Consider the following 25,431-nt stretch of genomic DNA (forward strand, 5'->3'; position numbering starts at 1 on the left):
GACCTCTATGGCCCGCTTCAAGTTTGGTAAAAAGAAGAAAGGAGACAAAACCACAGACACCCAATCCATAGCCAGCGATTTCACCAGAGCACTGACCGATATGCCCATCAGAAGAGGAGATTCGCTCAGAGAGGACTTCGTGGCTGTGCCCTCCACCCAGGCGCTGGTGCACGTTCCCGAACCACCAGTGCAACCCACCAAGGTGGTGCCCAAAATCACCGTCAATACCCCCTGGAAACGCTACAAGTTGTTCAACTCCCCGTTCCCCCGTTACAGACATGCAGCCTCCAGCATCACCAGCGAGAAGAACGAGATTTTCTTGATGGGAGGCCTCAAGGAGGGCTCCGTGTTCGGCGACACCTGGAAGATCTTGCCTGAGGAAAGCCCTTCAGGAGAGGTGGTGGGATACTCGGCCAAAAATATCGACATTGCCAACTTGAACAACCCTCCCGCTAGAGTCGGCCACTCGGCCGTGTTGTGCGGTAACGCCTTCATAATCTACGGTGGTGACACCGTTGACACCGACTTCAACGGATTTCCCGACAACAACTTCTACTTGTTCAACATCAACAACTCCAAATACACCATTCCCGGCCACATCTTGAACAAGCCCAATGGAAGATACGGACACACCGTGGGCGTGATTTCCGTGAACGACAAGTCCTCCAGACTCTACTTGTTTGGTGGCCAGTTGGAGAACGACGTGTTTAGTGACTTGTACTACTTCGAATTGAACACCTTCAAGTCTCCCAAGGCCAGATGGGAGTTGGTGGAGCCATTGAACAACTTCAAGCCCCCTCCATTAACCAACCACTCCATGTCTGTCTACAAGACCAAGATCTACGTTTTTGGTGGTGTTTACAACAACGAGAGAGTTTCTAACGATCTTTGGAGTTACGATGCCTTGGTAAACAAGTGGACTCAAATCCCCACTTCGGGAGCTGTTCCACAGCCTGTCAATGAGCACTCGGCTTGCGTCGTCAACGACAAGTTGTACATCTATGGTGGTAACGATTTCAGCGGTATCATCTACAATACCTTGTATGTTTTGGATTTGCACACCTTTGTCTGGTCCAAGTTATCCGATGGTGAATTGGACGGCCCTGGCCCCAGATGTGGCCACTCCATGACCTACTTGCCAAAGTTTGACAAATTTGTCATCATGGGTGGTGACAAGAACGACTACATCAATGATGATCCAAACAACTTCGAAACCTACGAAGAGTACAACGGAGAGGAGATCGGCACCATGATCTACGAGTTGGATTTGTCAGTTCTCGACCAATTTGTCACCAACGAGGTTGCTGAGCCTGTCGTGAAACAGGCCCCTCCAAAGAAGATTGCTGCTAGTGCAGCTCCTGCTAAACCAGATGGTCCTTCATCTGCCCTTAGACAAAGCTACGAGCGCCACGCTCGTAGCTTTTCGGCTGGGCCTGAAGATTTCAGAACTCCTGAACCCTCTCCAAGCAGAGCTTTAGCCTTGAGGGATGACAAGTTCGTGAATGTTCCTGAAACCACCGAAAACTCGTACACGGCAGCTAGCTTGGATCCTCACGCTGACCAAAACCTTGACTCATACAACAACGGTGACGTTCATGTCGAGGATTACCAAACAGAGACCTATGCTTCTCCAACTAGAGAACCAACCATCAAGGAGACCAGTTCAGTATCCAGACAACCCACAGTATCTAGAGACCAAGGAACTAGAGGTATCGTGAGTGAGGACACCGCCGTTACCAGGGATGCCTACAACAATGGCCATTCCGAAGACGTGAAGAAGATTATTGCTGAGTTGAACAACGAGCTTAATGAATTGAAGGCTTCCACCAAGCAACAAATGCAAAATGCTACTGAAAGAATCAACACTTTGGAGCAAGAAAATAAATCTCTTAAGGACAGCCATTCGAACGACTCTGGCAGTTACGAAAAGAGATTGCAAGAAAAGGATTTGTTAATCAACGAATTAAGGGGTGCCCTCGATCCTAATGCTTTGGTCATTGATCCTGCAGCTGAATCTTCCGCTCGCTCTGGTCCAGGGTCGCTCTCTGAGTTATCCAAGTACAAGTTAGACAGATTGGAATTAAGCAACAAATTGCTTTACTTGGAACAGGAAAATACCAGACTCAATGAGAGACTTGTCAGATTCGAGCCTTTCATGAACAACCAAATTGGAGGATTGACAAAGTTCCAAAAGATTATCAAGGTCCAAGAGGAGAAGATCCACAAGTTATCCCAACAAGTGAAGGACGAAATGGTGTTACACAAGGAAATCAACGAATGGAAGGCCAAGCATGAAAACTTGGAATTAGAGTTCGAGAACTACAAGAGCATTTACTACGATGAGCCTGTTTCTGACGAGGAAGATGAACCTGAAATTGATGACCCTCAAAACAACAGATCTATTTTGAGTAGCGCAACCAGAAGATCCAAGAAGGACATCTCATCCCACTTGGAGAACTTGGTTACCTTGTGGAACGTGAAGACTACCGAAAGCACTAGGGATGTTGCCAGTGAGCACGAGCTTCCTGCTAACAACCAATTCGTGGGTAAGTTGCAAAACCAAATTGATGATCTCTTGAGAATTGGCAAGCAAAACGAAGCCAAGTCTCAAGAAGAGATTGCAAGATTGAAGTCTGACTTGGGCGAGAAATTGAACAGCTTGAAGACTTTCGAAGAGAACTACAGGGATGCTATCCAGTCCGTCAACAATACCAGTAAGGCTTTGAAGATGAACGAAGACGAAATCAGAAACCAAAGGGTTTTGATTGAAAAGTTGACTAAGGAAAACAACGAACTCAACTTGTTCAAGAAGGCAAGCAAGAGACACAGTTCTAGACAGCCAACGCCATTGGCACAAGGCCAACACATCCGAGACTCTTCTATTCCAGAGGAGGATGACCAGGACCACGACATCGACGAAGCCAGTGCTATCAACCACGCTCACTTCAACATGAAGATCCAAGACTTGGAGGCCGATTTGTACATTTTGAAACAAGAGAGAGACCAATTGAAGGACAACGTGACATCGTTGCAGAAGCAATTGTATTTTCAGTCCAACAATTGAGTGAGCCACTCATTAATTTACGAAAATAACGCTTAATGAAGTTGTCTGGGGCTGTTTCCAGCCGTCCATGCGCTGTACATTCCTGTTGCTGATGTTTTAATTTTGACGAGTTTATATTGTTTAATTCTGGAGTTTTCTCTGCTGGCCGCCGGCCGGGCTTATTTATAACCTATTTGTGAACAGCTGTAGAATCTGGGGTAGCGTCACGTGAGACCAAACCACAGAGTGAAGGAAGCACGGAAGTTTCCTGAGTAACCAGGGGTCTGCAGAAGCACCACGAAGCCCACGCAATAGACGAATTGTTCATCGCTGTTTCGGGACTTTCCACACACCCATTAGACTTTGTGCATACATCCTCGTCACCTCCTCGCATGTTGCTGCTGGCGACGCATTTTCTGTCAATGCCCCAACACTATAGACGACCCGTCATATCCGAGGGCACCCGCGAGTTCCGGTCAGGCCACTCTCCTATCTCCTGGCCAACGACTGACCTGACGCTACCGCCTCCAGCGCCCGTCTCCCATCGAAGGCCCTTTCTGAGGACTCACCACTAGTCGTCTGGTGTCGCCATGAGCAAATTCACTGAGAAAATCAACCAGTTGAAGGAGGAATCCGACCACAAGCAGTCTGCCTACTACCAGCTCAAGACCGTCTACACCACCAAGCAGGACGAATTGACCCAGAAGGAGTACCAGTTGAGGGCTTTGACAGCCCAGAATACCTTTTTGACCGAGAGATTGGCTCGTCACAACTCCCAGCACCAGGAGAATTCTGACCAGCTAGCCAAGAACCAGGAAGCAATTGCTGGCCACCAGAATCGCATTGACACCCTCACCAGAGACATAACTGAGTTGGAGACCCGTTATGACGAAACCGTGGCAAAGCTCAGCGAGGTCCAGGCCGAGTTGCATGACATTCACCAGGCGCTCTCGTAGGGCAGTGAGGCACACCAGAAAAAGAAGGGGATTGTACTGGAGCACCTTGGAGGCATCTGGTGCTGAAGTAACAAGTAGCTGAAGTGGATCAAGTGCCCGAACTACCCTTCAGATTGCATAAGTAATATAAGAGCTAGTAAATTACATTCAACGTAGGCTATGCTGTGGATTCATATTTATGGGGATAGATCGATGACGAAAAACTGTTTCGGACTAACTTGAATCTCAGTATAAAATTAAAACAACTACTCACCTGAAAGTGACAATTATTATGAGATCCTCGAAGGGGAAGAAATGTCATGAGTACTAAAGTAAGTTATTGAAATAAAATTATTTGATATCGTTCTCCGAAAATGAACAAATAACTAGTTAAATCCTTGAAATTATTGTCATATTCCTCGAATTAGGGAGAGTTATCACTACTATCTAGACTGTGGAGATTCGTAATCTAAAATTCTTAATATCTATCTTTTACCTAGGATAAATCACATTGAACTGTCAAGTTTCAGATTCTCCAAAAATATGTATGCAACAAGACTCCATAAAACAGGTCATAGAGACCAGTGAATTTGATTCAAGAATAAAATAGCTGTATCCGGGACGACGACAAAATGGAATAAATAAACTTTTCATAGACAAGCTGTTCCGAAGGTGTATTCACTTCATAAGCCTAATAGAAAGACCCCATATGTAAGTTCGAATTATTATACAACTTAGTAGTCAACTATACAGTGATTTCCAACTCCACTTCTAATTGACCTGGAAGTACAATAACGAGAATCAAAACATCCTTACTACCATTATAAAAAGGCCCGACAACGATGTTTGAATGCTACTATAGTAGTAAAGCTTTAATACCGTAGCTTTCCTGCCGGAATTCTAGAGTTGCGCTGTGATTTGGACCGGATAGTGCAATTGTGCTACAGCATTAAAACTAATGATGAAGAAGAAAATTCAAATAGTTGAACCAAAGGATCATAGATGATATATACATAATATCCAGTAATACTTCAAATGGTTTAATAGTATTTTACTCCATTACCTTCTGAATTGACAGGTAGACCTACCCTTCCTCAATCTGATCCCGCTCTACACTCGAATATCGAAACATAGCCAGACGTCTATTAATACACTTCCAACAGTAGTGCCGTCGTATAATACATAAGGAGAGCCCACACTTTGCCCTAGAACGCTTGCTGATCTGGCAGGCTTTCGTGGGTACCAGTACCCACGTTGGCGCCCTCAGCAATGAGTTTGTCGTTGTTAACCGTTTCGTACTTGGGAACGAAGTCGATAGCACTGTACTGGTCGTCGCTCGCAGTGGTGGTGGGGTCACGATAGAGATCATCGTCACTGTCGTTGGGCTGGGGATGGTCAGCCTCCGAGATGGTGTTGAGGGGGCTCTGGAAGGTGAAGAATTGGAACTGGTGGCTAGCCTCGACTGCTTCGTTGGGCGTTCCCTCGCCTACGCTGACGGTCGGAGACAGGACTGAACCGTTCTGGTTCTGGTTCAGCACCAGAGGAGCCGTGTTGTCGTTTCCTGCGGCTGTGGGAGTGGCTTCTGGCAGCTCCAAGATGTCGTCGTTGACGGGACTGATGACGTCCTCACCATCGTCGAACTCAGGAGGCACTGAGGGTAACAAGCTGGACTCATGGAGCTTCATGCGCTCCTTTTCAGACAAGGATCCTGGAGCCGTGGCTGGAGGATCTATCACAGCACCTCCAGAACTGCTGATATATGCCAATTCGTCATAGTTGGGAATGGAGCTGGAGTTGGCAGTGCTGGTGTGGTTTTGGTGGCTCTCGAAGTACGGAGGAGTGTGGAAGTTGTTCATCTCAATGGACTCGGGAATGGCTCCAATGTAGCTGGGACTTGGAGCAGGCGCCACACCCGTGATTGCAGAGCCCGCGGAGTAATTCTGGTCGGGAGATTGAGCAGAGACCGGTGGCCCTGGACGAGGAGACGAGCTTGTCTGACTCACAGTGGCAGGCGAACCTGCCTGGCTTCCTCCCAAATTCTCGGAAACTGGCACAGGAAGCGCAGAGAGCGCCGCAGCCTGCTCACGGAGGTGGGAGGACGGAGTCTGCTGGTCCTGCGACGCAGGGCTGTTGAGCTGCGCCGCAGTATCTGTAGGTGCACCTCTGTGGGTGCCAATAATAATCTCTGTGGTCAACTGAAGAAATTTCTTCAGTCTTTTGAACTTGTCTGTATTGACGAAGCCTGATCGCTCCTTCTGGTGCTGCAAGGTCGATACCGTTGAGTTGAAGTTGAAATTAAACTTGTAAGAGTCGGTTCCAGATCCCAAGATATCCGATTGTGAACCCGAGTGGTTTTCCACGTCGTCAAACGATGATCTATGGTGCGGAGGATGCATGTTCTCGTCATCCAAGGTCAACGATTTACCCGACAAATTGATCAACACCTCGATGAAGTACTGGAACGACACCAAAGGGCATCCTACGATAGTCGGAAACGCATCCGCAGGTACTCTGACGCTGCTGTTGATCTCGGACTTAAAGGTGACCGGATCCACGTAGAGTGGAATAATCAGCTGCTGTAAGTCTTTCCGGAACGACTCAAATGTGCCGTCAGGCTTGTCAAGCCTGCAAACACGCACAAAAGTGACGATTATGCCATTGACATCCTGGACCTTTTTGAGGTGGTTGATGGAGATTTTTATGGGAATCAACTCGCCTCGGATGAACCCTCGTTGCGCTATTTCCAACGACACCTTGATGTTGTCGGACTTGAGTGCTTCCTGCGCAGGCAGCGGCACTTGCGCAGATGCGTTGGTAGTGGCCACAGTTCCTGCAGAATTGACACGTTTGACACCATTGGGCATGGACGGCTGGGCCGTTATTCCTGCTTCCTCCGAGTTGTTGGAGGAGTAGGTGCTATAACTGTTGACAGTGTTTATGGTGTTGATGGTGGAGGTGGACGACTGGGTTCGCGAGAGCCTTCTGCTGTTCCGTGGGTCCTTGATGATGAGTCTTTTGGGCTTTGGCGGAGGCAACGTCGCCACGTTGATGGGGCTAATGAGGTTGATGATTTTTTCCGCAGTGTAGATTGGGTTGTTGAGCACCTTAAGGCTTCTGTTCTTGGAGAACATGTGGCTGGTGGTACTGGAGGGGCTATTGGAGTCGATGGGGGACGAATGGGTAGACGGCGAATTGGAAATGGCCGCTGCAAGACCGTGGTTGGGCGACGCAGCAGGCACAGGGCTGGCGTAGGAGCTCAAGTTGCCGATGGACGCTCGCAAGAGGTATGCGATGGAGCCTTTGCCAAAATCGATGGAGGTGAAGATGCGCTTGTTGGGGAGCTTGACGATGAACGGGAAGCGGTGCTCGCCCTTGAACAAGCCATTGGCGAAGTCATTTTCCGACGCAGCCAGCGGTGAGTCACCGTAGATCTTGATGGTGTGGTTGAACAAGCAGTACTTGATGGGACGCAATTTGGAGTGCGACGAGGCGTTGATCTTTACGTGTCCGATCAACGAGAGCGTGATGACGATGTTGGCGAGGTTCTTGTTGGAGATGAGAATGATCTGGCCCGACACTTCTTCTCCAGGTAACCACGGCTTGTGGGGGTCGTCGAGCAGGATGTAGAACTCGTCCACCGAGTGGAAGTCGATTTTGAGGTTGGATGCCAACGACGAGAGGCCCGACGAGGTGTCAGAGGTTGTGCCGGCAAGGAACTTCGAGGAGGGGATTATTTTCGATACAGCACGCCTCATTGTGGAGGTGGAGGCATATGTGGGAGTGGAGGTGGGTTGGTAGGAGTGACACTGGTGGCGGAGGAGTGGGGTGGTGGTGGTAGTGACTGGTAGCGACTGGTGGCGAGATTAGTGGTGGTAGTGAGATTCGTGACTGGCGGTAGTGACTGGTCGTGACTGGCACCGCCTGGTGGTCAGAGTCCTAGGAGATTGGCAGCAGTCGCTGAGTGGGCGGCTAACACGAGGAGGTAGCACGATTGGCAGCACGAGCGAGGTATCAGCCAGAATGGGCCCACGGGAGTGTACGAGGTGGGACAGGAAGACGCCAGGGACGGAGGAGGCGGGTGTGGGGAGGAATTGGGAGCCGTTGTAGGATCTAATCGGAGGTGTTGGTTGATAGTTTTTGACGGGCTGTGTGCAGGCTGAGGATTAGGGGACGGTGAGGGTGTAGAGGCTAGGGGAAGTGGGTGGTGGTGGGCAGGACGCTGGCGCACTGAGGCAGGAGGCTTACGGCACGAGGCACCACGGGATGGTGCCGCTACAAGGGTGTCGGTACGGGGTCCAATAGGGCCTTTACGGGTGTTTTGGTGTCAGCACAGCCAGCACTGGCGCCAGATCCACCGCGAACTGCCGCTAGCGAGAGTGCAGTCCAGCTCTCCCTAACGGCACCGGGACGCACGTAAACGAGGCGCTGGTGTAGAGGCGGGAGGGGGGCACATCCGGGAGCGGTGCTGCGGGAGGGGACACATCCGGAGTGGTGCAGGAGGGAGAACACATCCGCAGTGGTGCAGCAAAGGTGCAGCGAGCAGCACCAGGTGGCATGTGGCAGGTGACAGGTGACAGGTGACATTGACAGGCGACAGCTGACATGTGGGTGCTACTGTGTCCATGAACTTACTCACCAGCTGGCTGCGGTGGGTGGTCCAGGGAGTGGTGGCGGCTACCGGAAAGCCCCCACGTCGCGTGATCGGGGGCACATGATATCTATCTGGCTCGACACACACTTACTCGGCAATCATTTCCAATATACTCGGATCTCACAGAATGGAAAGCTATCTAGTTTAGACGGGATACTCGCACTGATGGGCCCAGCGAAGTAGTCTAATACCTTGTTATTTGTAAGTTTTCTGCTGAGAGCGATCCTCATCTCTTTTATTATAATAGTAGCTATGCTGTTCTCCGAAAGGCTAGCCTAGCCTGAGGCCCGACCGTAGCCCTGTGACTAGCCACTGCTGCCTTCATTAGCTCCTCAACTTGGACAAGCCTCCAGTCCTTTTTTGCTAATTAAAAGTGTATTATAATCTACTATCTAGATGACCCGTAGTTGCCTTCGAAGGGATTTCAATGTAAGCTATCCTTACTACCATTAATTAATACCCTGAAAACGATAAAGATCTTTGTTTTCTGTGTTCTTGGATATTAAAATCGTTACCTCGGCTGTAAAGCTCGGATGTTTCAGATTATGACTACATTATATTCTATTATTGCTACTGCTCAAAATTGTAACTTGGATTGGCCAGTCGTAGAGATTGCACCCCCTGAGGGCACTGTAATTCTTCAACTTAATGTGATGTTGAAGACCTGTGATTACTTATTGCGGAGCTGATTTACTCAGATGCTAAATTTTCTTTGTGTTTAGCCTGTGTGGGAAACCCTAATTGGATCATCTATAGATGAAAGATTGAGTTGTAAAACAATAAATAATACCTTCGATAGCAAGTTAATATTTCTACAATGAACTATTTGAAAAGTTGTGGAGAGAAATATGAGTAGTTGGCTGGAGATAGCCACTTAAGTTCACTTTGGAGAGTTCAGCTCCCTTGAATTTTTGACAATAACTTCTGACACCCTAGTAGAGATCAAACAGTCCAACGGTTCCAAAGGCTCTGTGCCCCAGCAGCCTCCACAGTCCCTACTCAATTAAATCAAATATAAATGTATTAATACTGTACAGAACTATCTATGATAGACAACGAATAAAAAGGAAGATGATTCTCAATGCAGCCAATAGTGCCCTACGGCATCCACCTAATCAAAGGTCTTCTTGGTACCCTTGAATTCAGCAGCGTTAGGACCAGATCTTGGAGGACCAGCAGATCTTTCACGGCCTCCAAAACCACCTCCAAAACCACCTCTACCACCTCTGTTTCCACCGAAGCCACCTCTGCTTCCACCTCTGTTTCCACCGAATCCACCACGGTTACCACCACTGGTGTTAGGGTCTCTTGGAGTGGAGAAGTCCAATCTGCATGCACGTCCTTCGATGTATTCACCGTTCAAGGCTTCCATGGCAGCCTTGGCCTCGTCGACAGAGGAGAATTGCACGTAACCGAAACCCTTTGGCTGTTGAGTGTCTGGGTGGGTTGGGATTCTGCAGGAGATCACGCTACCGTACTCACCGAAGGTGTTGAAAAGAGTGTCTCTTTCAACGTTGAAAGACAAGTTACCAATGAAAAGAGTGTCGGAAGGAGCGGATGGAGTGTCACCAAACTGCTTGGCTCTGTCGTTTTGCTTGGTGGCGTGTGGCTTACCGGTGGACAAGTCCAAGTTGATTGGTCTGCCGTCGATTTCTCTGCCTTGATATTCAGCAAGAGCCTTTTCAGCTTGCGACTTGGTTTCGAAGTCAACGTAACCGTAACCTCTGGACTTACCAGTGGCCTTTTCCATGATGACTCTGGCGCTGATAACTCCGCCAATTGGCTCGAATTCTCTCTTCAACCATTCGTCGTCGATGTTCCACGACAATCTACCAACGAACAAAGTTCCTGGTTCTTCTTCAGTCTTGGCCTTCTTGGAAGATGGCTCTTCCTCGGACTCTTCAGCCTTACGCTTTGGAGCTTCAGCCTCGGAGGATTCTTCGGATTCAGAGTCGGAATCAGAATCAGAAGAGTCGGACGAGGAGTCGGAATCAGAGGAGGAGTCGGAGGAGTCGGAGGAGTCTTCCTTCTTGGCTTCCTTCTTTTCTTCCTTCTTTTCTTCCTCTTCTTCGTCAGAAGAGTCGGAATCAGAGTCGGAAGAAGAGTCAGAAGAAGAGTCGGAGGAAGAGTCGGAATCAGAGGATTCTTCCTTCTTCACTTCCTTCTTGGCCTTCTTTTCTTCAACCTTTGGCTTTTCTTCTTCTTCTTCGTCAGAAGAGTCGGAGTCAGACTCGGAATCAGAAGAAGAGTCGGAGCTGGAGGAGGAAGAAGAAGAGGAAGAGGAAGATTCGGATTCAGAGTCGGAAGAAGACGAGGTCTCTTCTTCGCTGCTGGATTCATCCGAGGATTCAGCCTTTTCTTCTTCAACCTTCTTGGACTTCTTGTCGGCCTTCTTGTCGTCCTTCTTGGACTTCTTTTCGACCTTAGTCACCTTAGTTACCTTGGATGTTTTAGCCATTGTGGTTGTATGGAGTAATGCAAAATTAGTAGTTAAATTTTTCTGGAGATGGGTTGAAAAATTCGAGGTGATGAGCTGGTCGCGTGACGAGATGAGGTGGAGTGTGTAGAAGAATACGAGTGGATAAGGATGGGAGAGCCGGCAAGGGTGGAGGCACGGCGTGGGGACGAAGGAGGAGAGGCTAGCTGAGCACACTACAAAGCTACAGCCCTGGTGGTAGGCGGGTGACTCAGAATCCGAAGCTTACATAACCAGGACTCCATGGGTACGGATATGTGAACTATTTCACGTGACAAGATGGAATCGTGCTTAGAAGCACATCTTGGAACAATACCGTAATAGTTCAAGGCGGAACCGTACCGAGCGATCGGAGCCACAAATGGTAGCAGTAAAGAAAGCGAAGAAATAAATAGGGCGCTGTAATAAATGTAAGTGAAAGATAAAATTTGGTGAATTAAGCCCCTGCAATTTGATAAACAGAAGTGTGAGCTGCGCTCTGTTCGCCCCACCTAAAAAGCAAGCTGGTAGCTCCAGATTTCACTTCTCTGTTAGTTTACTTGATATTTATTTGTATCTTAGTAGTTGACTCTATATTCCACCTCTTGAGTAGCTGCGATCTTCACTATGCTTCAAATTCGACATCTACAAGGACACGATGTACTCGGTCTGATACACTTTAATTTCCAAACCGGTAATCGATACATCGATAAAAATATGATTTATGTTCACGTAACGTAGAGAAATCTGGCCATGGACCGATGTTGTGCCCAATTTGATACCGACATTGCCAATGTTGCGACTTAGTGAAATACCTGACATACCCCAATATACACGTTCATTGTAGACCGTCAAGCTTACATTAAGGAACTGTCTATTGGCTGACTACACCTACAAGTGATGACAAGCCTGCACAGAACACAGGGTCTGGAGTGTATATCTTGAGTTTGTTCGGAAATGAGCTGGGCGCTTGGACGTCCAAAAGAACGTGCAGCAACCGGCAGTGGGCCCATTCCTTAGCCCGAGGGTGGCGTATTGCCACGACTTATTGCAGCAAATGAAGAACTGAGAGCAGACTGGGTTTATGACTGGCATGCGCCGCTGACAACTACCGTCTGTGCCGCTGGCATCTGCACTGCACCTCTGTTCTCTGCGCCGCTGGCGTCTTCCCCACCCACACCCCTCTGCATCACGTGCCCGGCCCGCTTCCGGCCCTGCACCGCTCCGCACCTTCTCCACCATTACGTGGTTTTATCACCACCACCATTTCCATACTATTTCTGCCATTTGCACCACTTTTCCTCCACACATTTCCCCATCATGAGACGCACGTTAGCATGTCTCCAGAAGGCGGCCACCAGTGCTGGTGCTGCCGCCAGAATCCCGCCTGTCAAGCTAGCATACAAGAACATGCTCCGGGACCCCTCGTCCAAGTACTCGGCCTTCAAGGCTGTAGACCTCCCCAACCGGACCTGGCCCAACAACGCCATCACCAAGGCACCTCGCTGGCTCTCCACAGACCTTCGTGACGGTAACCAGTCGTTACCTGACCCCATGTCCATTCCCGAGAAGAAGGAGTACTTCCACAAGTTGGTCGAAGTAGGCTTCAAGGAGATCGAGGTGTCATTTCCTTCTGCGTCGCAGACGGACTTTGACTTCACGCGGTACGCGGTGGAAAACGCTCCCGAGGACGTGGCCATCCAGGTATTGACCCAGTCGCGTGAGCCTTTAATCAGAAGAACAGTGGAAAGTGTCAAGGGTGCGAAAAAGGCGATTATCCACACCTACTTGGCCACTTCGGATGTGTTCCGTGACGTGGTGTTCGGCATGTCCAAGGAGGACGCCATCGCCAAGGCCATCGAGACCACCCGCTTGGTGCGTTCGTTGACCAAGGACGACCCTGCCATGCAAGACACCGAGTGGACGTTCGAATTCAGTCCTGAGTGCTTTTCCGACACCCCCACCGACTTTGCCGTGGAGATCTGCGAGGCTGTCAAGGCTGCGTGGGAGCCTACGGCTGCGCAGCCCATCATCTTCAACCTCCCAGCCACCGTGGAGGTGGCAGGACCCAACGTGTATGCTGACCAAATCGAGTATTTCTGTTCCAAGATCTCCGAGCGTGAGAAGGTGGTGGTGTCGGTGCACTGCCACAACGACCGTGGGTGCGGAGTCGCAGCCACCGAGTTAGGACTTTTGGCTGGTGCCGACAGAGTCGAAGGGTGCTTGTTTGGTAACGGTGAGAGAACTGGTAACGTCGACTTGGTCACCGTGGCCCTCAACATGTACACCCAGGGGGTTTCGCCTGAGTTGGACTTGAGTGACATGGAGTCTATTATCGCCATTAGCGAGAAGTGCAACAAGATCCCAGTGCATCCCCGCGCGCCCTACGGGGGAGACCTCGTGGTGTGTGCGTTCAGTGGCTCGCACCAGGACGCCATTAAAAAAGGGTTCGCTAAGGCCGAAGCACGCGACTCCCAGAAGTGGACCATTCCTTACTTGCCTTTGGACCCCAAGGACATTGGGCGCTCGTACGAGGCCGTGATCCGTGTCAACTCGCAGTCTGGTAAGGGTGGAGCCGCCTGGGTTGTTTTGCGGTCGCTCGGCTTGGACTTGCCCAGAAACTTACAGGTGGTTTTCTCGTCTATCGTCCAGCAGCGCGCAGACTCGTTGGGACGTGAGTTGAAGACCGACGAAATCATCCAGTTGTTCAAGTCGGAGTACTTGGCCACGCCTGAGTTGACGCTTCGCGACTTCGAGATCTCCAAGAACAAGAAGGCGTCCACCGACAACGACAGAGAAATTTTCCTCGTTTTGGAGACTGCTGGCGGCCAGCAGGTGAACTTGAAGGGCCAGGGCAATGGGCCCATTTCTGCGTTCCTCGATGCGTTGTCGCAAAAGTACGGCACATTATTGGAGGTGGTCAACTACTCCGAGCACATGGTAGGCAAGGGGTCGCAGAGTAAGGCTGCCACCTACGTGGAGTTGAGCTACATTAACAAGGACAACCAGAAGGTGCGCCAGTGGGGCTGCGGTATCCACAGCGATGTGTCGCAGGCGTCGTTCGAGGCCATTCTCTCCATTGCCAATTCGTTGGTGCAGTCCGGCGAGATTGCTCTTTAGGGGTTTGGGTTACATAGCGTAGATCCAAGGTAATAAAATATTCAGTGATCCAGAATTGGTATGGTAATTATTAGTAGTGTTCCAGGTATCCAAGGTAATAATTAGGAGTGACGCAGGTATTGGTTAGAGTAAGAGATATTAAAAGGTGATCAATTATCTCAGATCCACGTATTAGGAGTATAAGGATTTGTAAGGTATAAATCAGCATCCGTACAAAGGTGTAATAATTATTCTGTTGGGCTAGCATGATGAGATCCAGGGTATATGGTTATTTTTGTCGATTAGCATGAGAACAAAAGCACAAAAACGTAGGAACCAAGGAACCAAGTCAATTGAGGTGAATCGAAAGGTCTCTCATAAGTAGGTTAAATGCTGATATAGAATTAGAGCAGTATGCGACGAGGTAAGTTCTCCGTGCCGCATACTCAGGTGACCTTGTGGTCCTCTACTGAAAGATATCTCAACGGTAGACAGGGCAAGTGCTGAACCACACTTAAGGGCAATTTTGGACAAATCACATAAACGTCTCACCATATTCCCATGTTCATATAATTGATATTGTTTTGGAGCAGAAACAAAGAGTAGGCTAGGTGCCACTGACGTTATGGGAGACTACGGCCAGGGAAGAATAGCGAATGAAGTAATAGAAGACAAGACGGAGCCTATTTCCACCGTGATAGAGTGTAGAAGCCAAAATTAGAAGCCCGTCAATTGCCCAGGACGATATCTATTGCCACGGTGAATATTCGGTGCAGATGCATCAGCCAGAAGACCAATTCTACCACTTCACAGAAGCAAAGAAGCCATAAGACCAATTCTTCCACTTCACAGATGCATGAGCCATGAGACTACCACTCCAATAATTGACTACTACTAATCAGTGCCAGGTCTGACCCATCGCTACTCAGCCGCACCTGTTCACCATAGTCCGAAACTCCCAAGGCTACCTGCGTCTATTCGCAGCCACACCTCCCCATTAACAGCCAGGGCCAGAGCCCTAGCGCACGTGCACACATCCTCCCCCGTCACGCGCGCCCTGCACACACCCCATCCCCAGCTATTCTTTACATAATCAGCACCCGCGCACCATACAGGCACAAACACCCGTACCGCAGTACTGCCGCCCCAGTCCCACTCATACCATCACCGAAAATTTTTTTGTCAATACCTCTGGTGCGGTTTAACAAATTTTTTCATCCTTCTGGTTAATCTTTCTTTTAGGACAACGCAAGAATCGATATGTCTCAATTTGAACCAGTTATTGTGATTGATGGTAAGGGCCATTTGTTAGGTCGTTTGGCTTCCATTGTTGCCAAGCAATTATTGAACGGCCAAAAGATCACCGTCGTCAGATGTGAATCGTTGAACATCTCTGGTGAATTCTTCAGAAACAAATTGAAATACCACGACTACTTGAGAAAGTCGACTAGATACAACAAGAGAAAGGGTCCATTCCACTTCAGAGCTCCATCTAGAATTTTATACAAGGCCATCAGAGGTATGATTCCTCACAAGACCGCCAGAGGTCAAGCCGCTTTGGAAAGACTCAAGGTCTTCGAAGGTATTCCACCACCATACGATAAGAAGAAGAGAGTTGTTGTTCCTCAAGCCTTGAGAGTCTTGAGATTGAAGCCAGGTAGAAAGTACACTACCGTTGGTAAGTTGTCCTCTGCTGTCGGCTGGAAGTACGAATCCATCGTTGACAAGTTGGAAGAAAAGAGAAAGTTGCAAGCCGCTGAATACTACGCCAAGAAGAAGGCTTTGACCAAGAAGGTCGAAGCTGCCAAGGCTACTACTGCCGAATCCGATGTTGCTAAGCAATTGGCCGCTTTCGGTTACTAAGCGTAAATGATAATAACATAATTGGTTTCGGATTGTTTTATTATTGTTTGTAATCCACTATAATACATGCAAATAACATATATTAGCAAACCATGACTGTAGAACCGATGGCCAGGGCTGGTTACCCGTCACGTGCGTCTTCACGGAGTCACGAGTGGCCTCGCGTGACAGATCCTATGTGTAGGATACTGCATACAGGCATAAATATCTTAGAGAATACCAGTTTATCAACTTAGTCATATTAGACAGTATTTAGTGTGACGTTGGCACACTTGAGCGCAATCATCAGTCCTATGGATTAGTCCTTTGTAGAGTACTTCTTCATCCAATTCAGTACAACTCCCCGTGGCTGACCTTATCGATATTGCGACCTTTCCTCAATATCGATTCTCCCGTTTTGCGGAGAGGCTGTCCAGACAATAGATAAGTTATCCTAGCTGTAGCTCAGCCACTTCTTGCATCTAATCTAAACCGGCCTCGTAGCTGATCCTTTAACCAGACACCGCTCAAAGTCTCCGTTGACTGTGTCCAACTCAATGTCGTCAGCATCAAGTGTCGCATTTTACTGTCTCCTACAATTTGCACCCATCAAGTACTGTTGGAATAATCCACTAGACTAGAACGCCAAACCAGTATGTTCAATACTCTGTGATGTAGGAAGGACTGCCTACCGTCTCCTGAAAGCTCCTTATTTCTCCAGAACGAATAGATGGGGGTATTGTCGTGTCTTGTGCTTGAAACGAGACCAAGTCTTCCAACTTGAGCAACGGGAACAATAACAGAACTCACTCAATGCCTCCACTGCAGAGACCTTGCTATCAGGGTGTAGAATGCTATCTATTCGGGCAAATTTAGCGCCCGGAACTTTGGTACCTTCACTTTTTCCTAGCTAAGCATAGCACATGAAGAGTTGAACAGATTGACTTGGAAAACCTAGCACGCCCTTTGAAGTTGAAGGGAAGTTAAACCAACGTAGAAATATGTAAAAAATCAAACAGATTTGCTTTTCAGCTGGTGCAAATAAAATTACTAAGTTACTCGTTGGAATCCTAACCGAACCTGGAGCATTGAAAGTATCAATATTTCTTCTTTTATTCAAAGCTGAGAATTTACTGAGCCTATAGGAGAACAAGAAATGTGCCCATGGCCTGCATGTACGTTTCCACTACGTATAATTAGTTCAACGGTAATGCACAAGTTTAACCCAATCCTTGTATGCAGGCGTTATGTCAAACAAGCATAGAAGTATAGAACAGATTATCGTTATGCATATTTCATGTATATGAAGACAGGTCTTCATGTGTGTAGCCAACACCTTGTGCTACTATTTGGTCTTTGGCAAGTGACTGGTACATATACGTGCGACTAAAGAATGTCTCAGGCATCTAGTAGTGATTGGCGATAATATTGAGGATATAAAATGTACCATCCTGGGGATTGTGAAAACGTATCTATTCAGGTTCAAGTGTAAGAAGGGTGTTGATTGCGTCTTCCCTGGAATGTCTTTCGTTTCTCTAACTTCATGCTACCAAATAGGAAATTTTGGAACCCACATGATGTTATTGGGTGCAACTGATAGAAGGAATAGTAGGGTGTAAGAAGCGTGGAACCCCTTGGTGGATGACAACTGCAAAAGTACAAAAGATGAGTATTTCCTCGAGTTTATTTCGTTCGATTGAAGCTTCTTTAATAAATCCATTGTATCATGAAGTGCCTTTCATTTTCTCTTCTAATGTCCTTGTTGATGTTCCAGATGACATTGGCTGCACCCTTCAGGAGCTTGATAACGCAAGGGAATGTCACTAGACCCGAGGATGATCCTTTCTACATTCCTAAGGAGGGTTACGAAAATCTCAGGCTAGGAGAAGTCATCAACTACAGAAAATTAACTCAACCTATGGGTGTCCTCTACTTCGAGATGAAGGTTGAGTCCACTTATCAACTTTTGATTCGTTCTGAGGACTCTTTCGGTAACCCAAATGCTATTGTCACTACTGTTATAGTTCCACATAATGCTGACCCATCAAAGATCTTATCTTATCAGCCAGCCGTTGATGCTGCTAACCCGAACTGTGCCCCATCGTATGCTTTGCAACTTGGTTCTGATCCAGGAACATGGATCACCACCAGATCGAGCAATTAGTTTCTCAGTCTGGATTATACGAAGGATGGATTTTGGTTGTTCCAGATTACTTGGGTCCAAAAGCTGCCTTCGCTGTAGGACTTCAAGCTGCCCACGCTACATTGAACTCATTGAGAGCAGTTGTCGCATCGGGAGACATTACTGGGGTCAACAAAGATGCTGAAATTGTTCTCTGGGGCTACTCTGGAGGTTCCCAACCAACTGTTTGGGCTGCTGCCTTGTTTGACCAATATGCTCCTGAATTGAACATTATTGGTGCAGCAGCTGGTGGTATCCTTGTGAGTCCTACGCACATTTCCAACATTACTATGGATGGCATTTTTGCTGGTTTAATCATAAATGCTATCAATGGTCTTGCAAATGAATACGAGGACTTGACTCCATTTATCAAGGAAAACTTCTATGAAGGGATTCAAGACAAATTTTTCAAGGTTAAAACACAATGTTTGGCATCAACTGTTTTTGAAACTATCTTTACGACTTGGGACGATCTTACTCCTTTGGGTTATAAAGTATTAGATGCTCCTATTGTCAAGAAATATACCGGCATCAATAACTTGCTCAACTTGAACTCCACACCATCGGTACCATTATTCTTCTATAACTCTCAGGGGGATGAAATTATTCCAGCAGTTGATGCCGATCAACTTTACGACAAATGGTGCAGCGAAGGTGCAATTATTGAATATCACCAAGATGAAACTGGAAAGCACCTTACCCAAGTATTAGCTGGCTCTGCAATTGCCTTCAATTGGCTCAAAAGAAGATTCTCAGGAGCTACTTTGGAGAACAAATGCAAAAAGACGATAACTTTCTCCAATATATTTGATATTGAAGGTTTTGGCAGCTTTGCCAAAATTATTGGAGATGCTATTTCGACTTTTAAGGAACAGGAAATCGGTCCAAAATCTCCTTCGTCTTCTTCCCCCTTAATTTCGAACGCTTCAATTTCCACTTCTGTTACCCTGACGTCAACTAATTCTGGTGTGAGCTTAACATCTACTTGCAGCAGACTCTTAGGTTTGCTTTTCGATCTTTTTTTCTAACTGGATTTAAATCAGCAAATTAAAATGCCATAGAGAGCCTGACGCTCAAATATACCAAAATTCTGATAACAAATAATAATATACTTTGTAGGTGAATCAACTCTGATTGGATTTCAGTGTGTTTACAATTATTACTCTTGAACTTCGTAAAAATCTAGTAAGAAGATTGTTATAATGGTATTCTACGTTCTTCTACATTGTGGCTTTTGCAGAAAGGTATTACGCCAATAATGCTAAAATAAATGAACCAGAACAGTAAAACAATATTCATAGCTGGATAGTTATATTTCGTTATATTATAATACTAACACATTCCTCTACTCGCAAGCTTTCTTATGCTTCTGTTTGTTGTTAGTATTTATCAATCGTAAGCACTAGTGCAGGAAAAATGATGACAAGTTCACGAATATCACCAGAAAGTGCAATTAAACCTCCAAAATATTCTATAGGCAATTCTGGAAAAACATAATTCACCTTATAGATATTATTCGGCTAAGAATAATCCATCATGGTTTGAATCAGGCACATATTGTCCATTGTCTAAATATTTTGGGACTAGACCCATTTGTCGAGTCCCGTGGGCTTAGTCGGATCTGCTTCATAGCAGATGAAGTTGAGAAACTCCCATATTCTATGGTATTCTCTTATCATAATGGAATCTCAAGGATGGGCTAAATATCAGTAGAACCTCGAAATATACTGGACGGGCAATTTTGATTAGTGCTGGTGATTTCTTCAGTTAAAAATAGGTAACACTCAATTCAATTGATAAAGCCTATCAGCATAAATATTAGCTTCTCTGTAGCTACGTCCTATACCAAGTGCTGGTTTTACAGAAGCGCTACATGTTTAATTTTCGTCTTGGTTTGTATAATTCCACCAGACTAGTCGTGGGTGGTTACTATACTGTGCTATTCGTATTCTTCATAAAGGCTTCCCTTACCTGAACAAGAGCCTTCTCAAGCTCCTCCTTCTCTGGGTGGGCTTGGGCTTTTCGGTGTTGGTATCCACAGTCCTGTCTGAGCCAGCAGAAGCAACTGAGGGTCTGATCTTGCCAAACATCTTGGACACGATGGATGGTCTGTCGCCCAAGGAGTGCGAGAGGTAGTTCTCTGCGTTGAAATACTGGTACACGTTCAAGTTGCCGTTGGTGTTGTGCTGCACAATGAGATGGAACATGTTGAAGCGACTGATATTGTTCAACAGCATAATGGTTTGGTTGTGGGCAGTGATCTCCTGAACTTCAGTCTCCATGTCAGTGTACGTGAACTGGTAGGGAGTGAACTTGTAGGAACGGCCCCCAAAGAGCACGTTGAACTGGTTGATGTATATCTTTGAGGCGGTTCCAAGGAGGGCGATCTGGAAATAGTAGATATAGACGATCAAGTGGTTGATGGTCAATGCAGAATGGGGGATGGGCTTGGAGGCATACGAGTTGACCAAGCTGGCCACGGCTGAGAGCTTGACCGCAAAGCGCGACTCTTTGTACATCAACACCAACTCGAAGTCGGGAGCACTTGGGACGCTTCTGCTGGTGAGATATGTCTTGACGATGTGGGGGTTGAACTGGCCACAGGAGCCGGAGTTCAACACTGTGGAGCCGGAATCACAGGGGGTTAGAGGTTCCATGGTATAGTAAGAACGTTTGGTCGTTTTGAAGTCAGGAAAGACTCTGTGAATGTTGGTATCGTTATCGTGCTGGAGTCAGAACTCTGCTGGCTTTGAGTCGTTTGGTCGTCTAGAGTCAGACTGCTGGATGTTGGCGATCTTTAATCGTGCTGGAGTCGCTACTCTGTTGGAACTGATCGTGTTGGATTCAGGAAATTCTCCGTGGAGTTCGATGGTGGTGGAGCCAATACTACTCGTAAATCGTTTGATCTGAGTTCTGGGCAGATCGATGATCTTTATTGTTGCTCGTCAGTGTGTGCCGCAAATCGTAGTAAAGGCAATCGGATATGATGGATATTTGTACATCACCAACTGAATCCAAAATCAGGAATCCCGTCCCCACCTACTGGATTGGATGCACGGCACGATACTAACCGCATACATTTACGACTGCACCATGCACTACCACAACTAGGTCTCTCCGAAGGTGCAGTACGCGCCTATTACCCCAGAGGGTAGGAGCGATGGTAGGAAGTGGGGGCAGCGGGAATTGGCGGTAGTGGGTGTTGGGTGGTGGTGGTGGGTAGGGCGTCGCGGGTGTCGCGGCCTGCGCTGGTATGTGCCCCGCAGTCCTACTCGAAACACCCCGGACTACCCCATTCTGGCTGCGAGATCATCGCCAAAGAAATAGGGGACTGTGGGGTGAGGGCGGGGTAGCGGGGATGTCACGTGTGTCTGTTGACGCAAAGTGGGGCGGGCCAAGCGTCTAGGTGCGTCGGCTGATGCGTAACCGGGGGTGTGCGTGGCGTGGGTGCTACATCATATTGGCTGTCAGAACTAGTATCACCAGGTTATGGACGGGACAAGATGTCACCACCAGCCGGCACCCGCCGTACCGTGGCCAGGTTGTCTTCTTGATGGTTTAGTATATGATTTCTGGAGATATTCGCAGCAAATTGCAACCAGCTGGAAATTCTCCTGAACTACAGTCACCAATTGCTGGGTACTGTCCATTTTCACTCGAGTCAATTTGGCCAGTAGACTGGCAGGAAAAATGTACTTTGTAGAGCTTTCCTTTTCATTGACCATCAGTATCCCCACAAGGGGCTTGATATCTTTCCCAACTGCCAGGCCGGGTTCTGGGCTTTAAGGATGTGTAGTATGAGTTTTCTGCTCTGCATCAAAATTACACCACTGGATGGGTCGTAGTATTCTCCTTTCACGCCTGAACAGGTCGTATTGCAGTAGAGGTCTCGGTATAAGATACACATGGTGGATTAATTTAACTTGGTGTTTTTACCTCAAGTGACATACCAGAAGAATTAAAGTAGAGGTTCATGGGTTTAAACCTCATTTCAGCATATTGCAGTAGACTTCGCAGTGTTTGATTAATATGGCTGGGTTGATTTATCTTGGTACTTTACACCATATTTGAGCTATTCAAGCGTCTCATAAATTTGAAGATTTCTCTGATGTGATCCACTTCAATTGATCTACGTGATCCACTTCAATTGATCTCTGATGTGATCCACTTCAATTGATCTTATTGAGACGTATCATATTTTGACGCCTGATCTTGGTGTTATTATACCTCGGTGGTCGTATTGACGTAGGCATCCTGTGGTTTGAAAAAGACTGATTGGACTGATTTAACTCACCTAATTGTCCTCTGAAGAGAATTGAATGGACGTCTGGATTTTTTATCCCCCCAATGACTTCGTATCAGGACGTCCCTGATTTTGATTAGTATCTTGGATATCCACCTAATTTGAGCGTATTGAGAGAATTGATTAGTATCTTGAGATGCCTCACAATCTTGACGATATATCTCCGGGATTCCTCATTGATCGTACTGAGAGGAAAATTGATCTCTGATTCATCCACCTCATTGGATCTTACTTGCCTCACAATCCTGACGATACCTCTCTAGGACTCCTCGTTGATCGTATTAAAGCCTCTCAATTCTGATTACTCTCTTTGTCTCAATTCCACCCAATTGCACCTATTCATTCGGCAGGACCTGCCTGCTCCACCACCACCTCGGTGTCCACCAACCGTCTCACAAACTCGTTGGCCTGCACGTCCAACATGTACACCTGTCCAGTGCGTTTCAACATGCGAGTCAACAAGTAGTTAAGCTCGTTGTACTCCATCTGGTGAAGGCTGCTGGCTACCACTGTCTGGAGATTCTCCACCACCACTACGTCACCAGTCAACAGCACAATATCCTTAACGGATTCGATTCTCTGGTAGTCAATTGCCTTGAGGAGCGTTGTCATTGGGACAGAGTCTCCTCCCATCGTTTTAACGATGTTGAGCAACGTGTTGGGGGATGTGTTGTTCACATACACAATTTTCTCGTATGTATCGATAAGCGCATACATGCGGAGGATCATCCACCGTATTGACACCGCAAGTGGTGTCTGGGGTTGCTCTCCAAACACGTAAGTGGTTCCATCCATGATGGTGATGATGGTGAAGAGTTGGCAATGTATGCGCTATGCAGGACCACCCATCATTGAAATGTGGAGTGGATACCAAGACTATACCCAAAAGGACGCGGCAGTGTGGGACTAGCATTAAACAATTGGGGTTTAGGGCCGTAGATAGCACGTTGCTAAATTCATGCTAATGGCATTCTGGACGAAGTCAACTCTATAGAAGCATAAGAAGAGAATTGGTGTGTAGATGAGTTGCTGAAAATCAGTAACATTTATTATTTAAATTATATAATATCCTTCTCGTAGATGACTTGATCAGTCGTTAGACTATGGTAAATCTCGAATTTTCTTGCCATGTAGTAGCATGGAACCAGGAAAGTAGAAAGCTGGTTGAAAATCATACACTATTATTTTGGAAATGGCCACACTAAGGTTTAAGTAAATGGAATAGAGATGGCAAGTTACTGTATTCATGCAATTGCATAAATATTCTGAAGAAGAATTGCCAACTTCGACATCAATATCTAATACAGGCATTCTACTGGCAGCCATTAGCATGTTGGGTTTAATTATTACTGAAGATATATACAAGCACCTCCACAGCATTGTTTGGATAATTACTACTAAAGTATCCCAGGTGAATCCATTTGTCTCGATATTTATTGTTATCGAAGCATGAAATATCATTCTTTGGCATCAATTCTTACTGCCCCAACATCGCTATTCCAATTGCCTTGTACCTTTGGCATTACTCAACTATTCTACTACACCTCGATTAGCATTATTTGGCATTAATTATTACTTAACTAGCAATACAGGGTGGTAGGCATCGTGCAAGCCATATCATCATACTATAATACTGGGGTTCCTGTGGTTCACTTCTGGCTGTCGAACTTGGAATCACCGCTCTCTTTTCTTTTCTGGACAATCTGTTTGATGGTGTCGTTGCTTTCCAACAAACCATATCTTCTGTGTTGCTTGACAGCGTCAGCAAAGCCGCTAACATCCTTGTTCTTGATGTGGTCGCTGAAGTTCGATCCGATGAGCGCCAAGTAGTCGTAACTCAACGTGAGCTTGTAGTCCTTGGAGTCCGAAGGGTCAGTCAAGTCCTTGAGGGTGGCCTTGGTGTCCAAAGGAGTGTCAAAACCTTCGCCCTTGCCAAGGTAGACACCCAATTTCTTCATGGTCTCGAACAAACCAGCCTGGTGGGCTGGAACCATTCCACCGTACTCCTTGATCTTGAATTCACGGTAGTACTCCTTGTAGTCTTCTGGGGATGCCTTTCTGGAGCCGGTCCATCCCAACTCGAGCAATTCCTCCTTGGTGATGTTCAACTTGATGTTCTGGGAGCCGAATCTGAACAACTTGATGGGGTTGAAAGCACCAGTGTTAAGGAAGGCGAAGATAACGAGCACCTTAATGATGTGGAAAGCAAAGAAAAGACCCTGGGCCATGAGCGAAGCTGGCTCGATGTCGTCCACCATGGCGTGGGCCAACTTGGCGTACCCGAAAGCCTCGGCAACCCTGCTCAAAATACGGGACACCTGGTTGGTCAAGCAGATGCCTGGGGTGGGCGAGATGGCGTCTGGCAAATCGGTGTACAACCAGGTCAACATAGCGGCAATGAACGAGTAGAACCCGAAGTAGTTGAAATCCCACACAGGCAAGATCAACTGGCCTGGCCAGACGTGGTCCGACACCTTGTCGTTGATGTTTCTGATGGGTTTCAGGACCTTGTGGGCGTTGTAGTCGAACAAGAGGTTCCCGTCTTCGGTCAAGTAACCAGCACTGGTGCTGACCTTGAAGCCCACGGGCTTGCCGTTGTAGAACAAGTTGGGTCTCAACGCAATGGGCAAGGTTTCGAAGATCTTGAGCAACTCCTTGAAGGTGGTGGACGATTTGATTTGGAAGCAGTAGTCCTTGTCGGAGTCGTCATTGAACCGGATGTACACCTCCAAGTAGCCAGTGTCTTCGCTCTCGGCGACATCGTTGAGCAACTTCTCGTCTTCAGACACTTTGGGTTTGGTATCGGACATTGTAGTATGACAAACAGTGTTGGAGGCAAATATAGTCGGTGGCACTGAACAACACACTGAAAATTTGTGTGGGGCTGTGTGCAGGAGTGGGGCATTCTGGCAGGATTGTGG

General features: G+C 47.2%; 14 protein-coding genes across 14 annotated transcripts; 5 read left to right on the top strand and 9 right to left on the bottom strand.

Moving 5' to 3' along the window:
• Positions 1–100: 100 nt before the first annotated feature.
• Positions 101–3,064, top strand: KEL1 (Kel1p; the record flags this gene model as incomplete). Its single annotated transcript, XM_020210722.1, has 1 exon — positions 101–3,064. One exon carries the CDS (start codon positions 101–103, stop codon positions 3,062–3,064), a length of 2,964 nt encoding a protein of 987 aa, XP_020061948.1.
• An 84-nt stretch (positions 3,065–3,148) lies between these two features.
• CANTADRAFT_334372 (uncharacterized protein) lies at positions 3,149–3,535 on the bottom strand. The gene has a single exon (XM_020208514.1). The coding sequence runs from the start codon at positions 3,435–3,437 to the stop codon at positions 3,234–3,236; it is 204 nt and encodes a 67-aa protein (XP_020061949.1). The 5' UTR covers positions 3,438–3,535; the 3' UTR covers positions 3,149–3,233.
• Positions 3,536–3,633: 98 nt separating this feature from the next.
• Positions 3,634–3,999, top strand: CANTADRAFT_8415 (uncharacterized protein; the record flags this gene model as incomplete). Its single annotated transcript, XM_020211290.1, has 1 exon — positions 3,634–3,999. The coding sequence occupies one exon, from the start codon at positions 3,634–3,636 to the stop codon at positions 3,997–3,999; it is 366 nt and encodes a 121-aa protein (XP_020061950.1).
• Positions 4,000–5,207: 1,208 nt separating this feature from the next.
• On the bottom strand, positions 5,208–7,643 carry RIM8 (Rim8p; the record flags this gene model as incomplete). Its single annotated transcript, XM_020208360.1, has 3 exons — positions 5,208–5,498; positions 5,601–5,995; positions 6,140–7,643. Coding segments are annotated over 3 exons (2,190 nt in total), but the record flags the coding sequence as incomplete, so codon positions are not given.
• Positions 7,644–9,658: 2,015 nt separating this feature from the next.
• On the bottom strand, positions 9,659–11,127 carry CANTADRAFT_27589 (uncharacterized protein; the record flags this gene model as incomplete). Its single annotated transcript, XM_020208155.1, has 1 exon — positions 9,659–11,127. A coding segment is annotated over exon 1 (1,343 nt), but the record flags the coding sequence as incomplete, so codon positions are not given.
• Positions 11,128–12,027: 900 nt separating this feature from the next.
• On the top strand, positions 12,028–14,524 carry LEU4 (2-isopropylmalate synthase). The gene has a single exon (XM_020208156.1). The coding sequence runs from the start codon at positions 12,405–12,407 to the stop codon at positions 14,202–14,204; it is 1,800 nt and encodes a 599-aa protein (XP_020061953.1). The 5' UTR covers positions 12,028–12,404; the 3' UTR covers positions 14,205–14,524.
• An 897-nt stretch (positions 14,525–15,421) lies between these two features.
• RPL16A (60S ribosomal protein uL13) lies at positions 15,422–16,136 on the top strand. Its single transcript, XM_020208157.1, has one exon. It carries the CDS (start codon positions 15,444–15,446, stop codon positions 16,044–16,046), a length of 603 nt encoding a protein of 200 aa, XP_020061954.1. The 5' UTR covers positions 15,422–15,443; the 3' UTR covers positions 16,047–16,136.
• A 1,218-nt stretch (positions 16,137–17,354) lies between these two features.
• Positions 17,355–17,754, bottom strand: CANTADRAFT_27593 (uncharacterized protein). The gene has a single exon (XM_020208158.1). It carries the CDS (start codon positions 17,743–17,745, stop codon positions 17,572–17,574), a length of 174 nt encoding a protein of 57 aa, XP_020061955.1. The 5' UTR covers positions 17,746–17,754; the 3' UTR covers positions 17,355–17,571.
• A 137-nt stretch (positions 17,755–17,891) lies between these two features.
• Positions 17,892–19,282, top strand: CANTADRAFT_27595 (LIP-domain-containing protein). Its single transcript, XM_020208159.1, has one exon. It carries the CDS (start codon positions 18,162–18,164, stop codon positions 19,233–19,235), a length of 1,074 nt encoding a protein of 357 aa, XP_020061956.1. The 5' UTR covers positions 17,892–18,161; the 3' UTR covers positions 19,236–19,282.
• Positions 19,283–19,704: 422 nt separating this feature from the next.
• Positions 19,705–21,288, bottom strand: CANTADRAFT_334486 (uncharacterized protein). Its single transcript, XM_020208517.1, has one exon. It carries the CDS (start codon positions 20,862–20,864, stop codon positions 20,175–20,177), a length of 690 nt encoding a protein of 229 aa, XP_020061957.1. The 5' UTR covers positions 20,865–21,288; the 3' UTR covers positions 19,705–20,174.
• A 390-nt stretch (positions 21,289–21,678) lies between these two features.
• On the bottom strand, positions 21,679–22,308 carry CANTADRAFT_27597 (uncharacterized protein). The gene has a single exon (XM_020208160.1). The coding sequence runs from the start codon at positions 21,930–21,932 to the stop codon at positions 21,714–21,716; it is 219 nt and encodes a 72-aa protein (XP_020061958.1). The 5' UTR covers positions 21,933–22,308; the 3' UTR covers positions 21,679–21,713.
• Positions 22,309–22,390: 82 nt separating this feature from the next.
• CANTADRAFT_334484 (uncharacterized protein) lies at positions 22,391–23,528 on the bottom strand. Its single transcript, XM_020208516.1, has one exon. The coding sequence runs from the start codon at positions 23,303–23,305 to the stop codon at positions 22,850–22,852; it is 456 nt and encodes a 151-aa protein (XP_020061959.1). The 5' UTR covers positions 23,306–23,528; the 3' UTR covers positions 22,391–22,849.
• A 1-nt stretch (position 23,529) lies between these two features.
• CANTADRAFT_334483 (uncharacterized protein) lies at positions 23,530–24,065 on the bottom strand. Its single transcript, XM_020208515.1, has one exon. The coding sequence runs from the start codon at positions 23,969–23,971 to the stop codon at positions 23,612–23,614; it is 360 nt and encodes a 119-aa protein (XP_020061960.1). The 5' UTR covers positions 23,972–24,065; the 3' UTR covers positions 23,530–23,611.
• CANTADRAFT_13536 (uncharacterized protein) lies at positions 23,816–25,320 on the bottom strand (the record flags this gene model as incomplete). The annotated part of the gene is made up of 1 exon (XM_020206267.1): positions 23,816–25,320. One exon carries the CDS (start codon positions 25,318–25,320, stop codon positions 24,160–24,162), a length of 1,161 nt encoding a protein of 386 aa, XP_020061961.1. The 3' UTR covers positions 23,816–24,159.
• Positions 25,321–25,431: the final 111 nt, after the last annotated feature.

The sequence above is a fragment of the Suhomyces tanzawaensis genome (assembly GCF_001661415.1).
Source record: "Suhomyces tanzawaensis NRRL Y-17324 unplaced genomic scaffold CANTAscaffold_9, whole genome shotgun sequence".
Taxonomy (NCBI): domain Eukaryota; kingdom Fungi; phylum Ascomycota; class Pichiomycetes; order Serinales; family Debaryomycetaceae; genus Suhomyces; species Suhomyces tanzawaensis.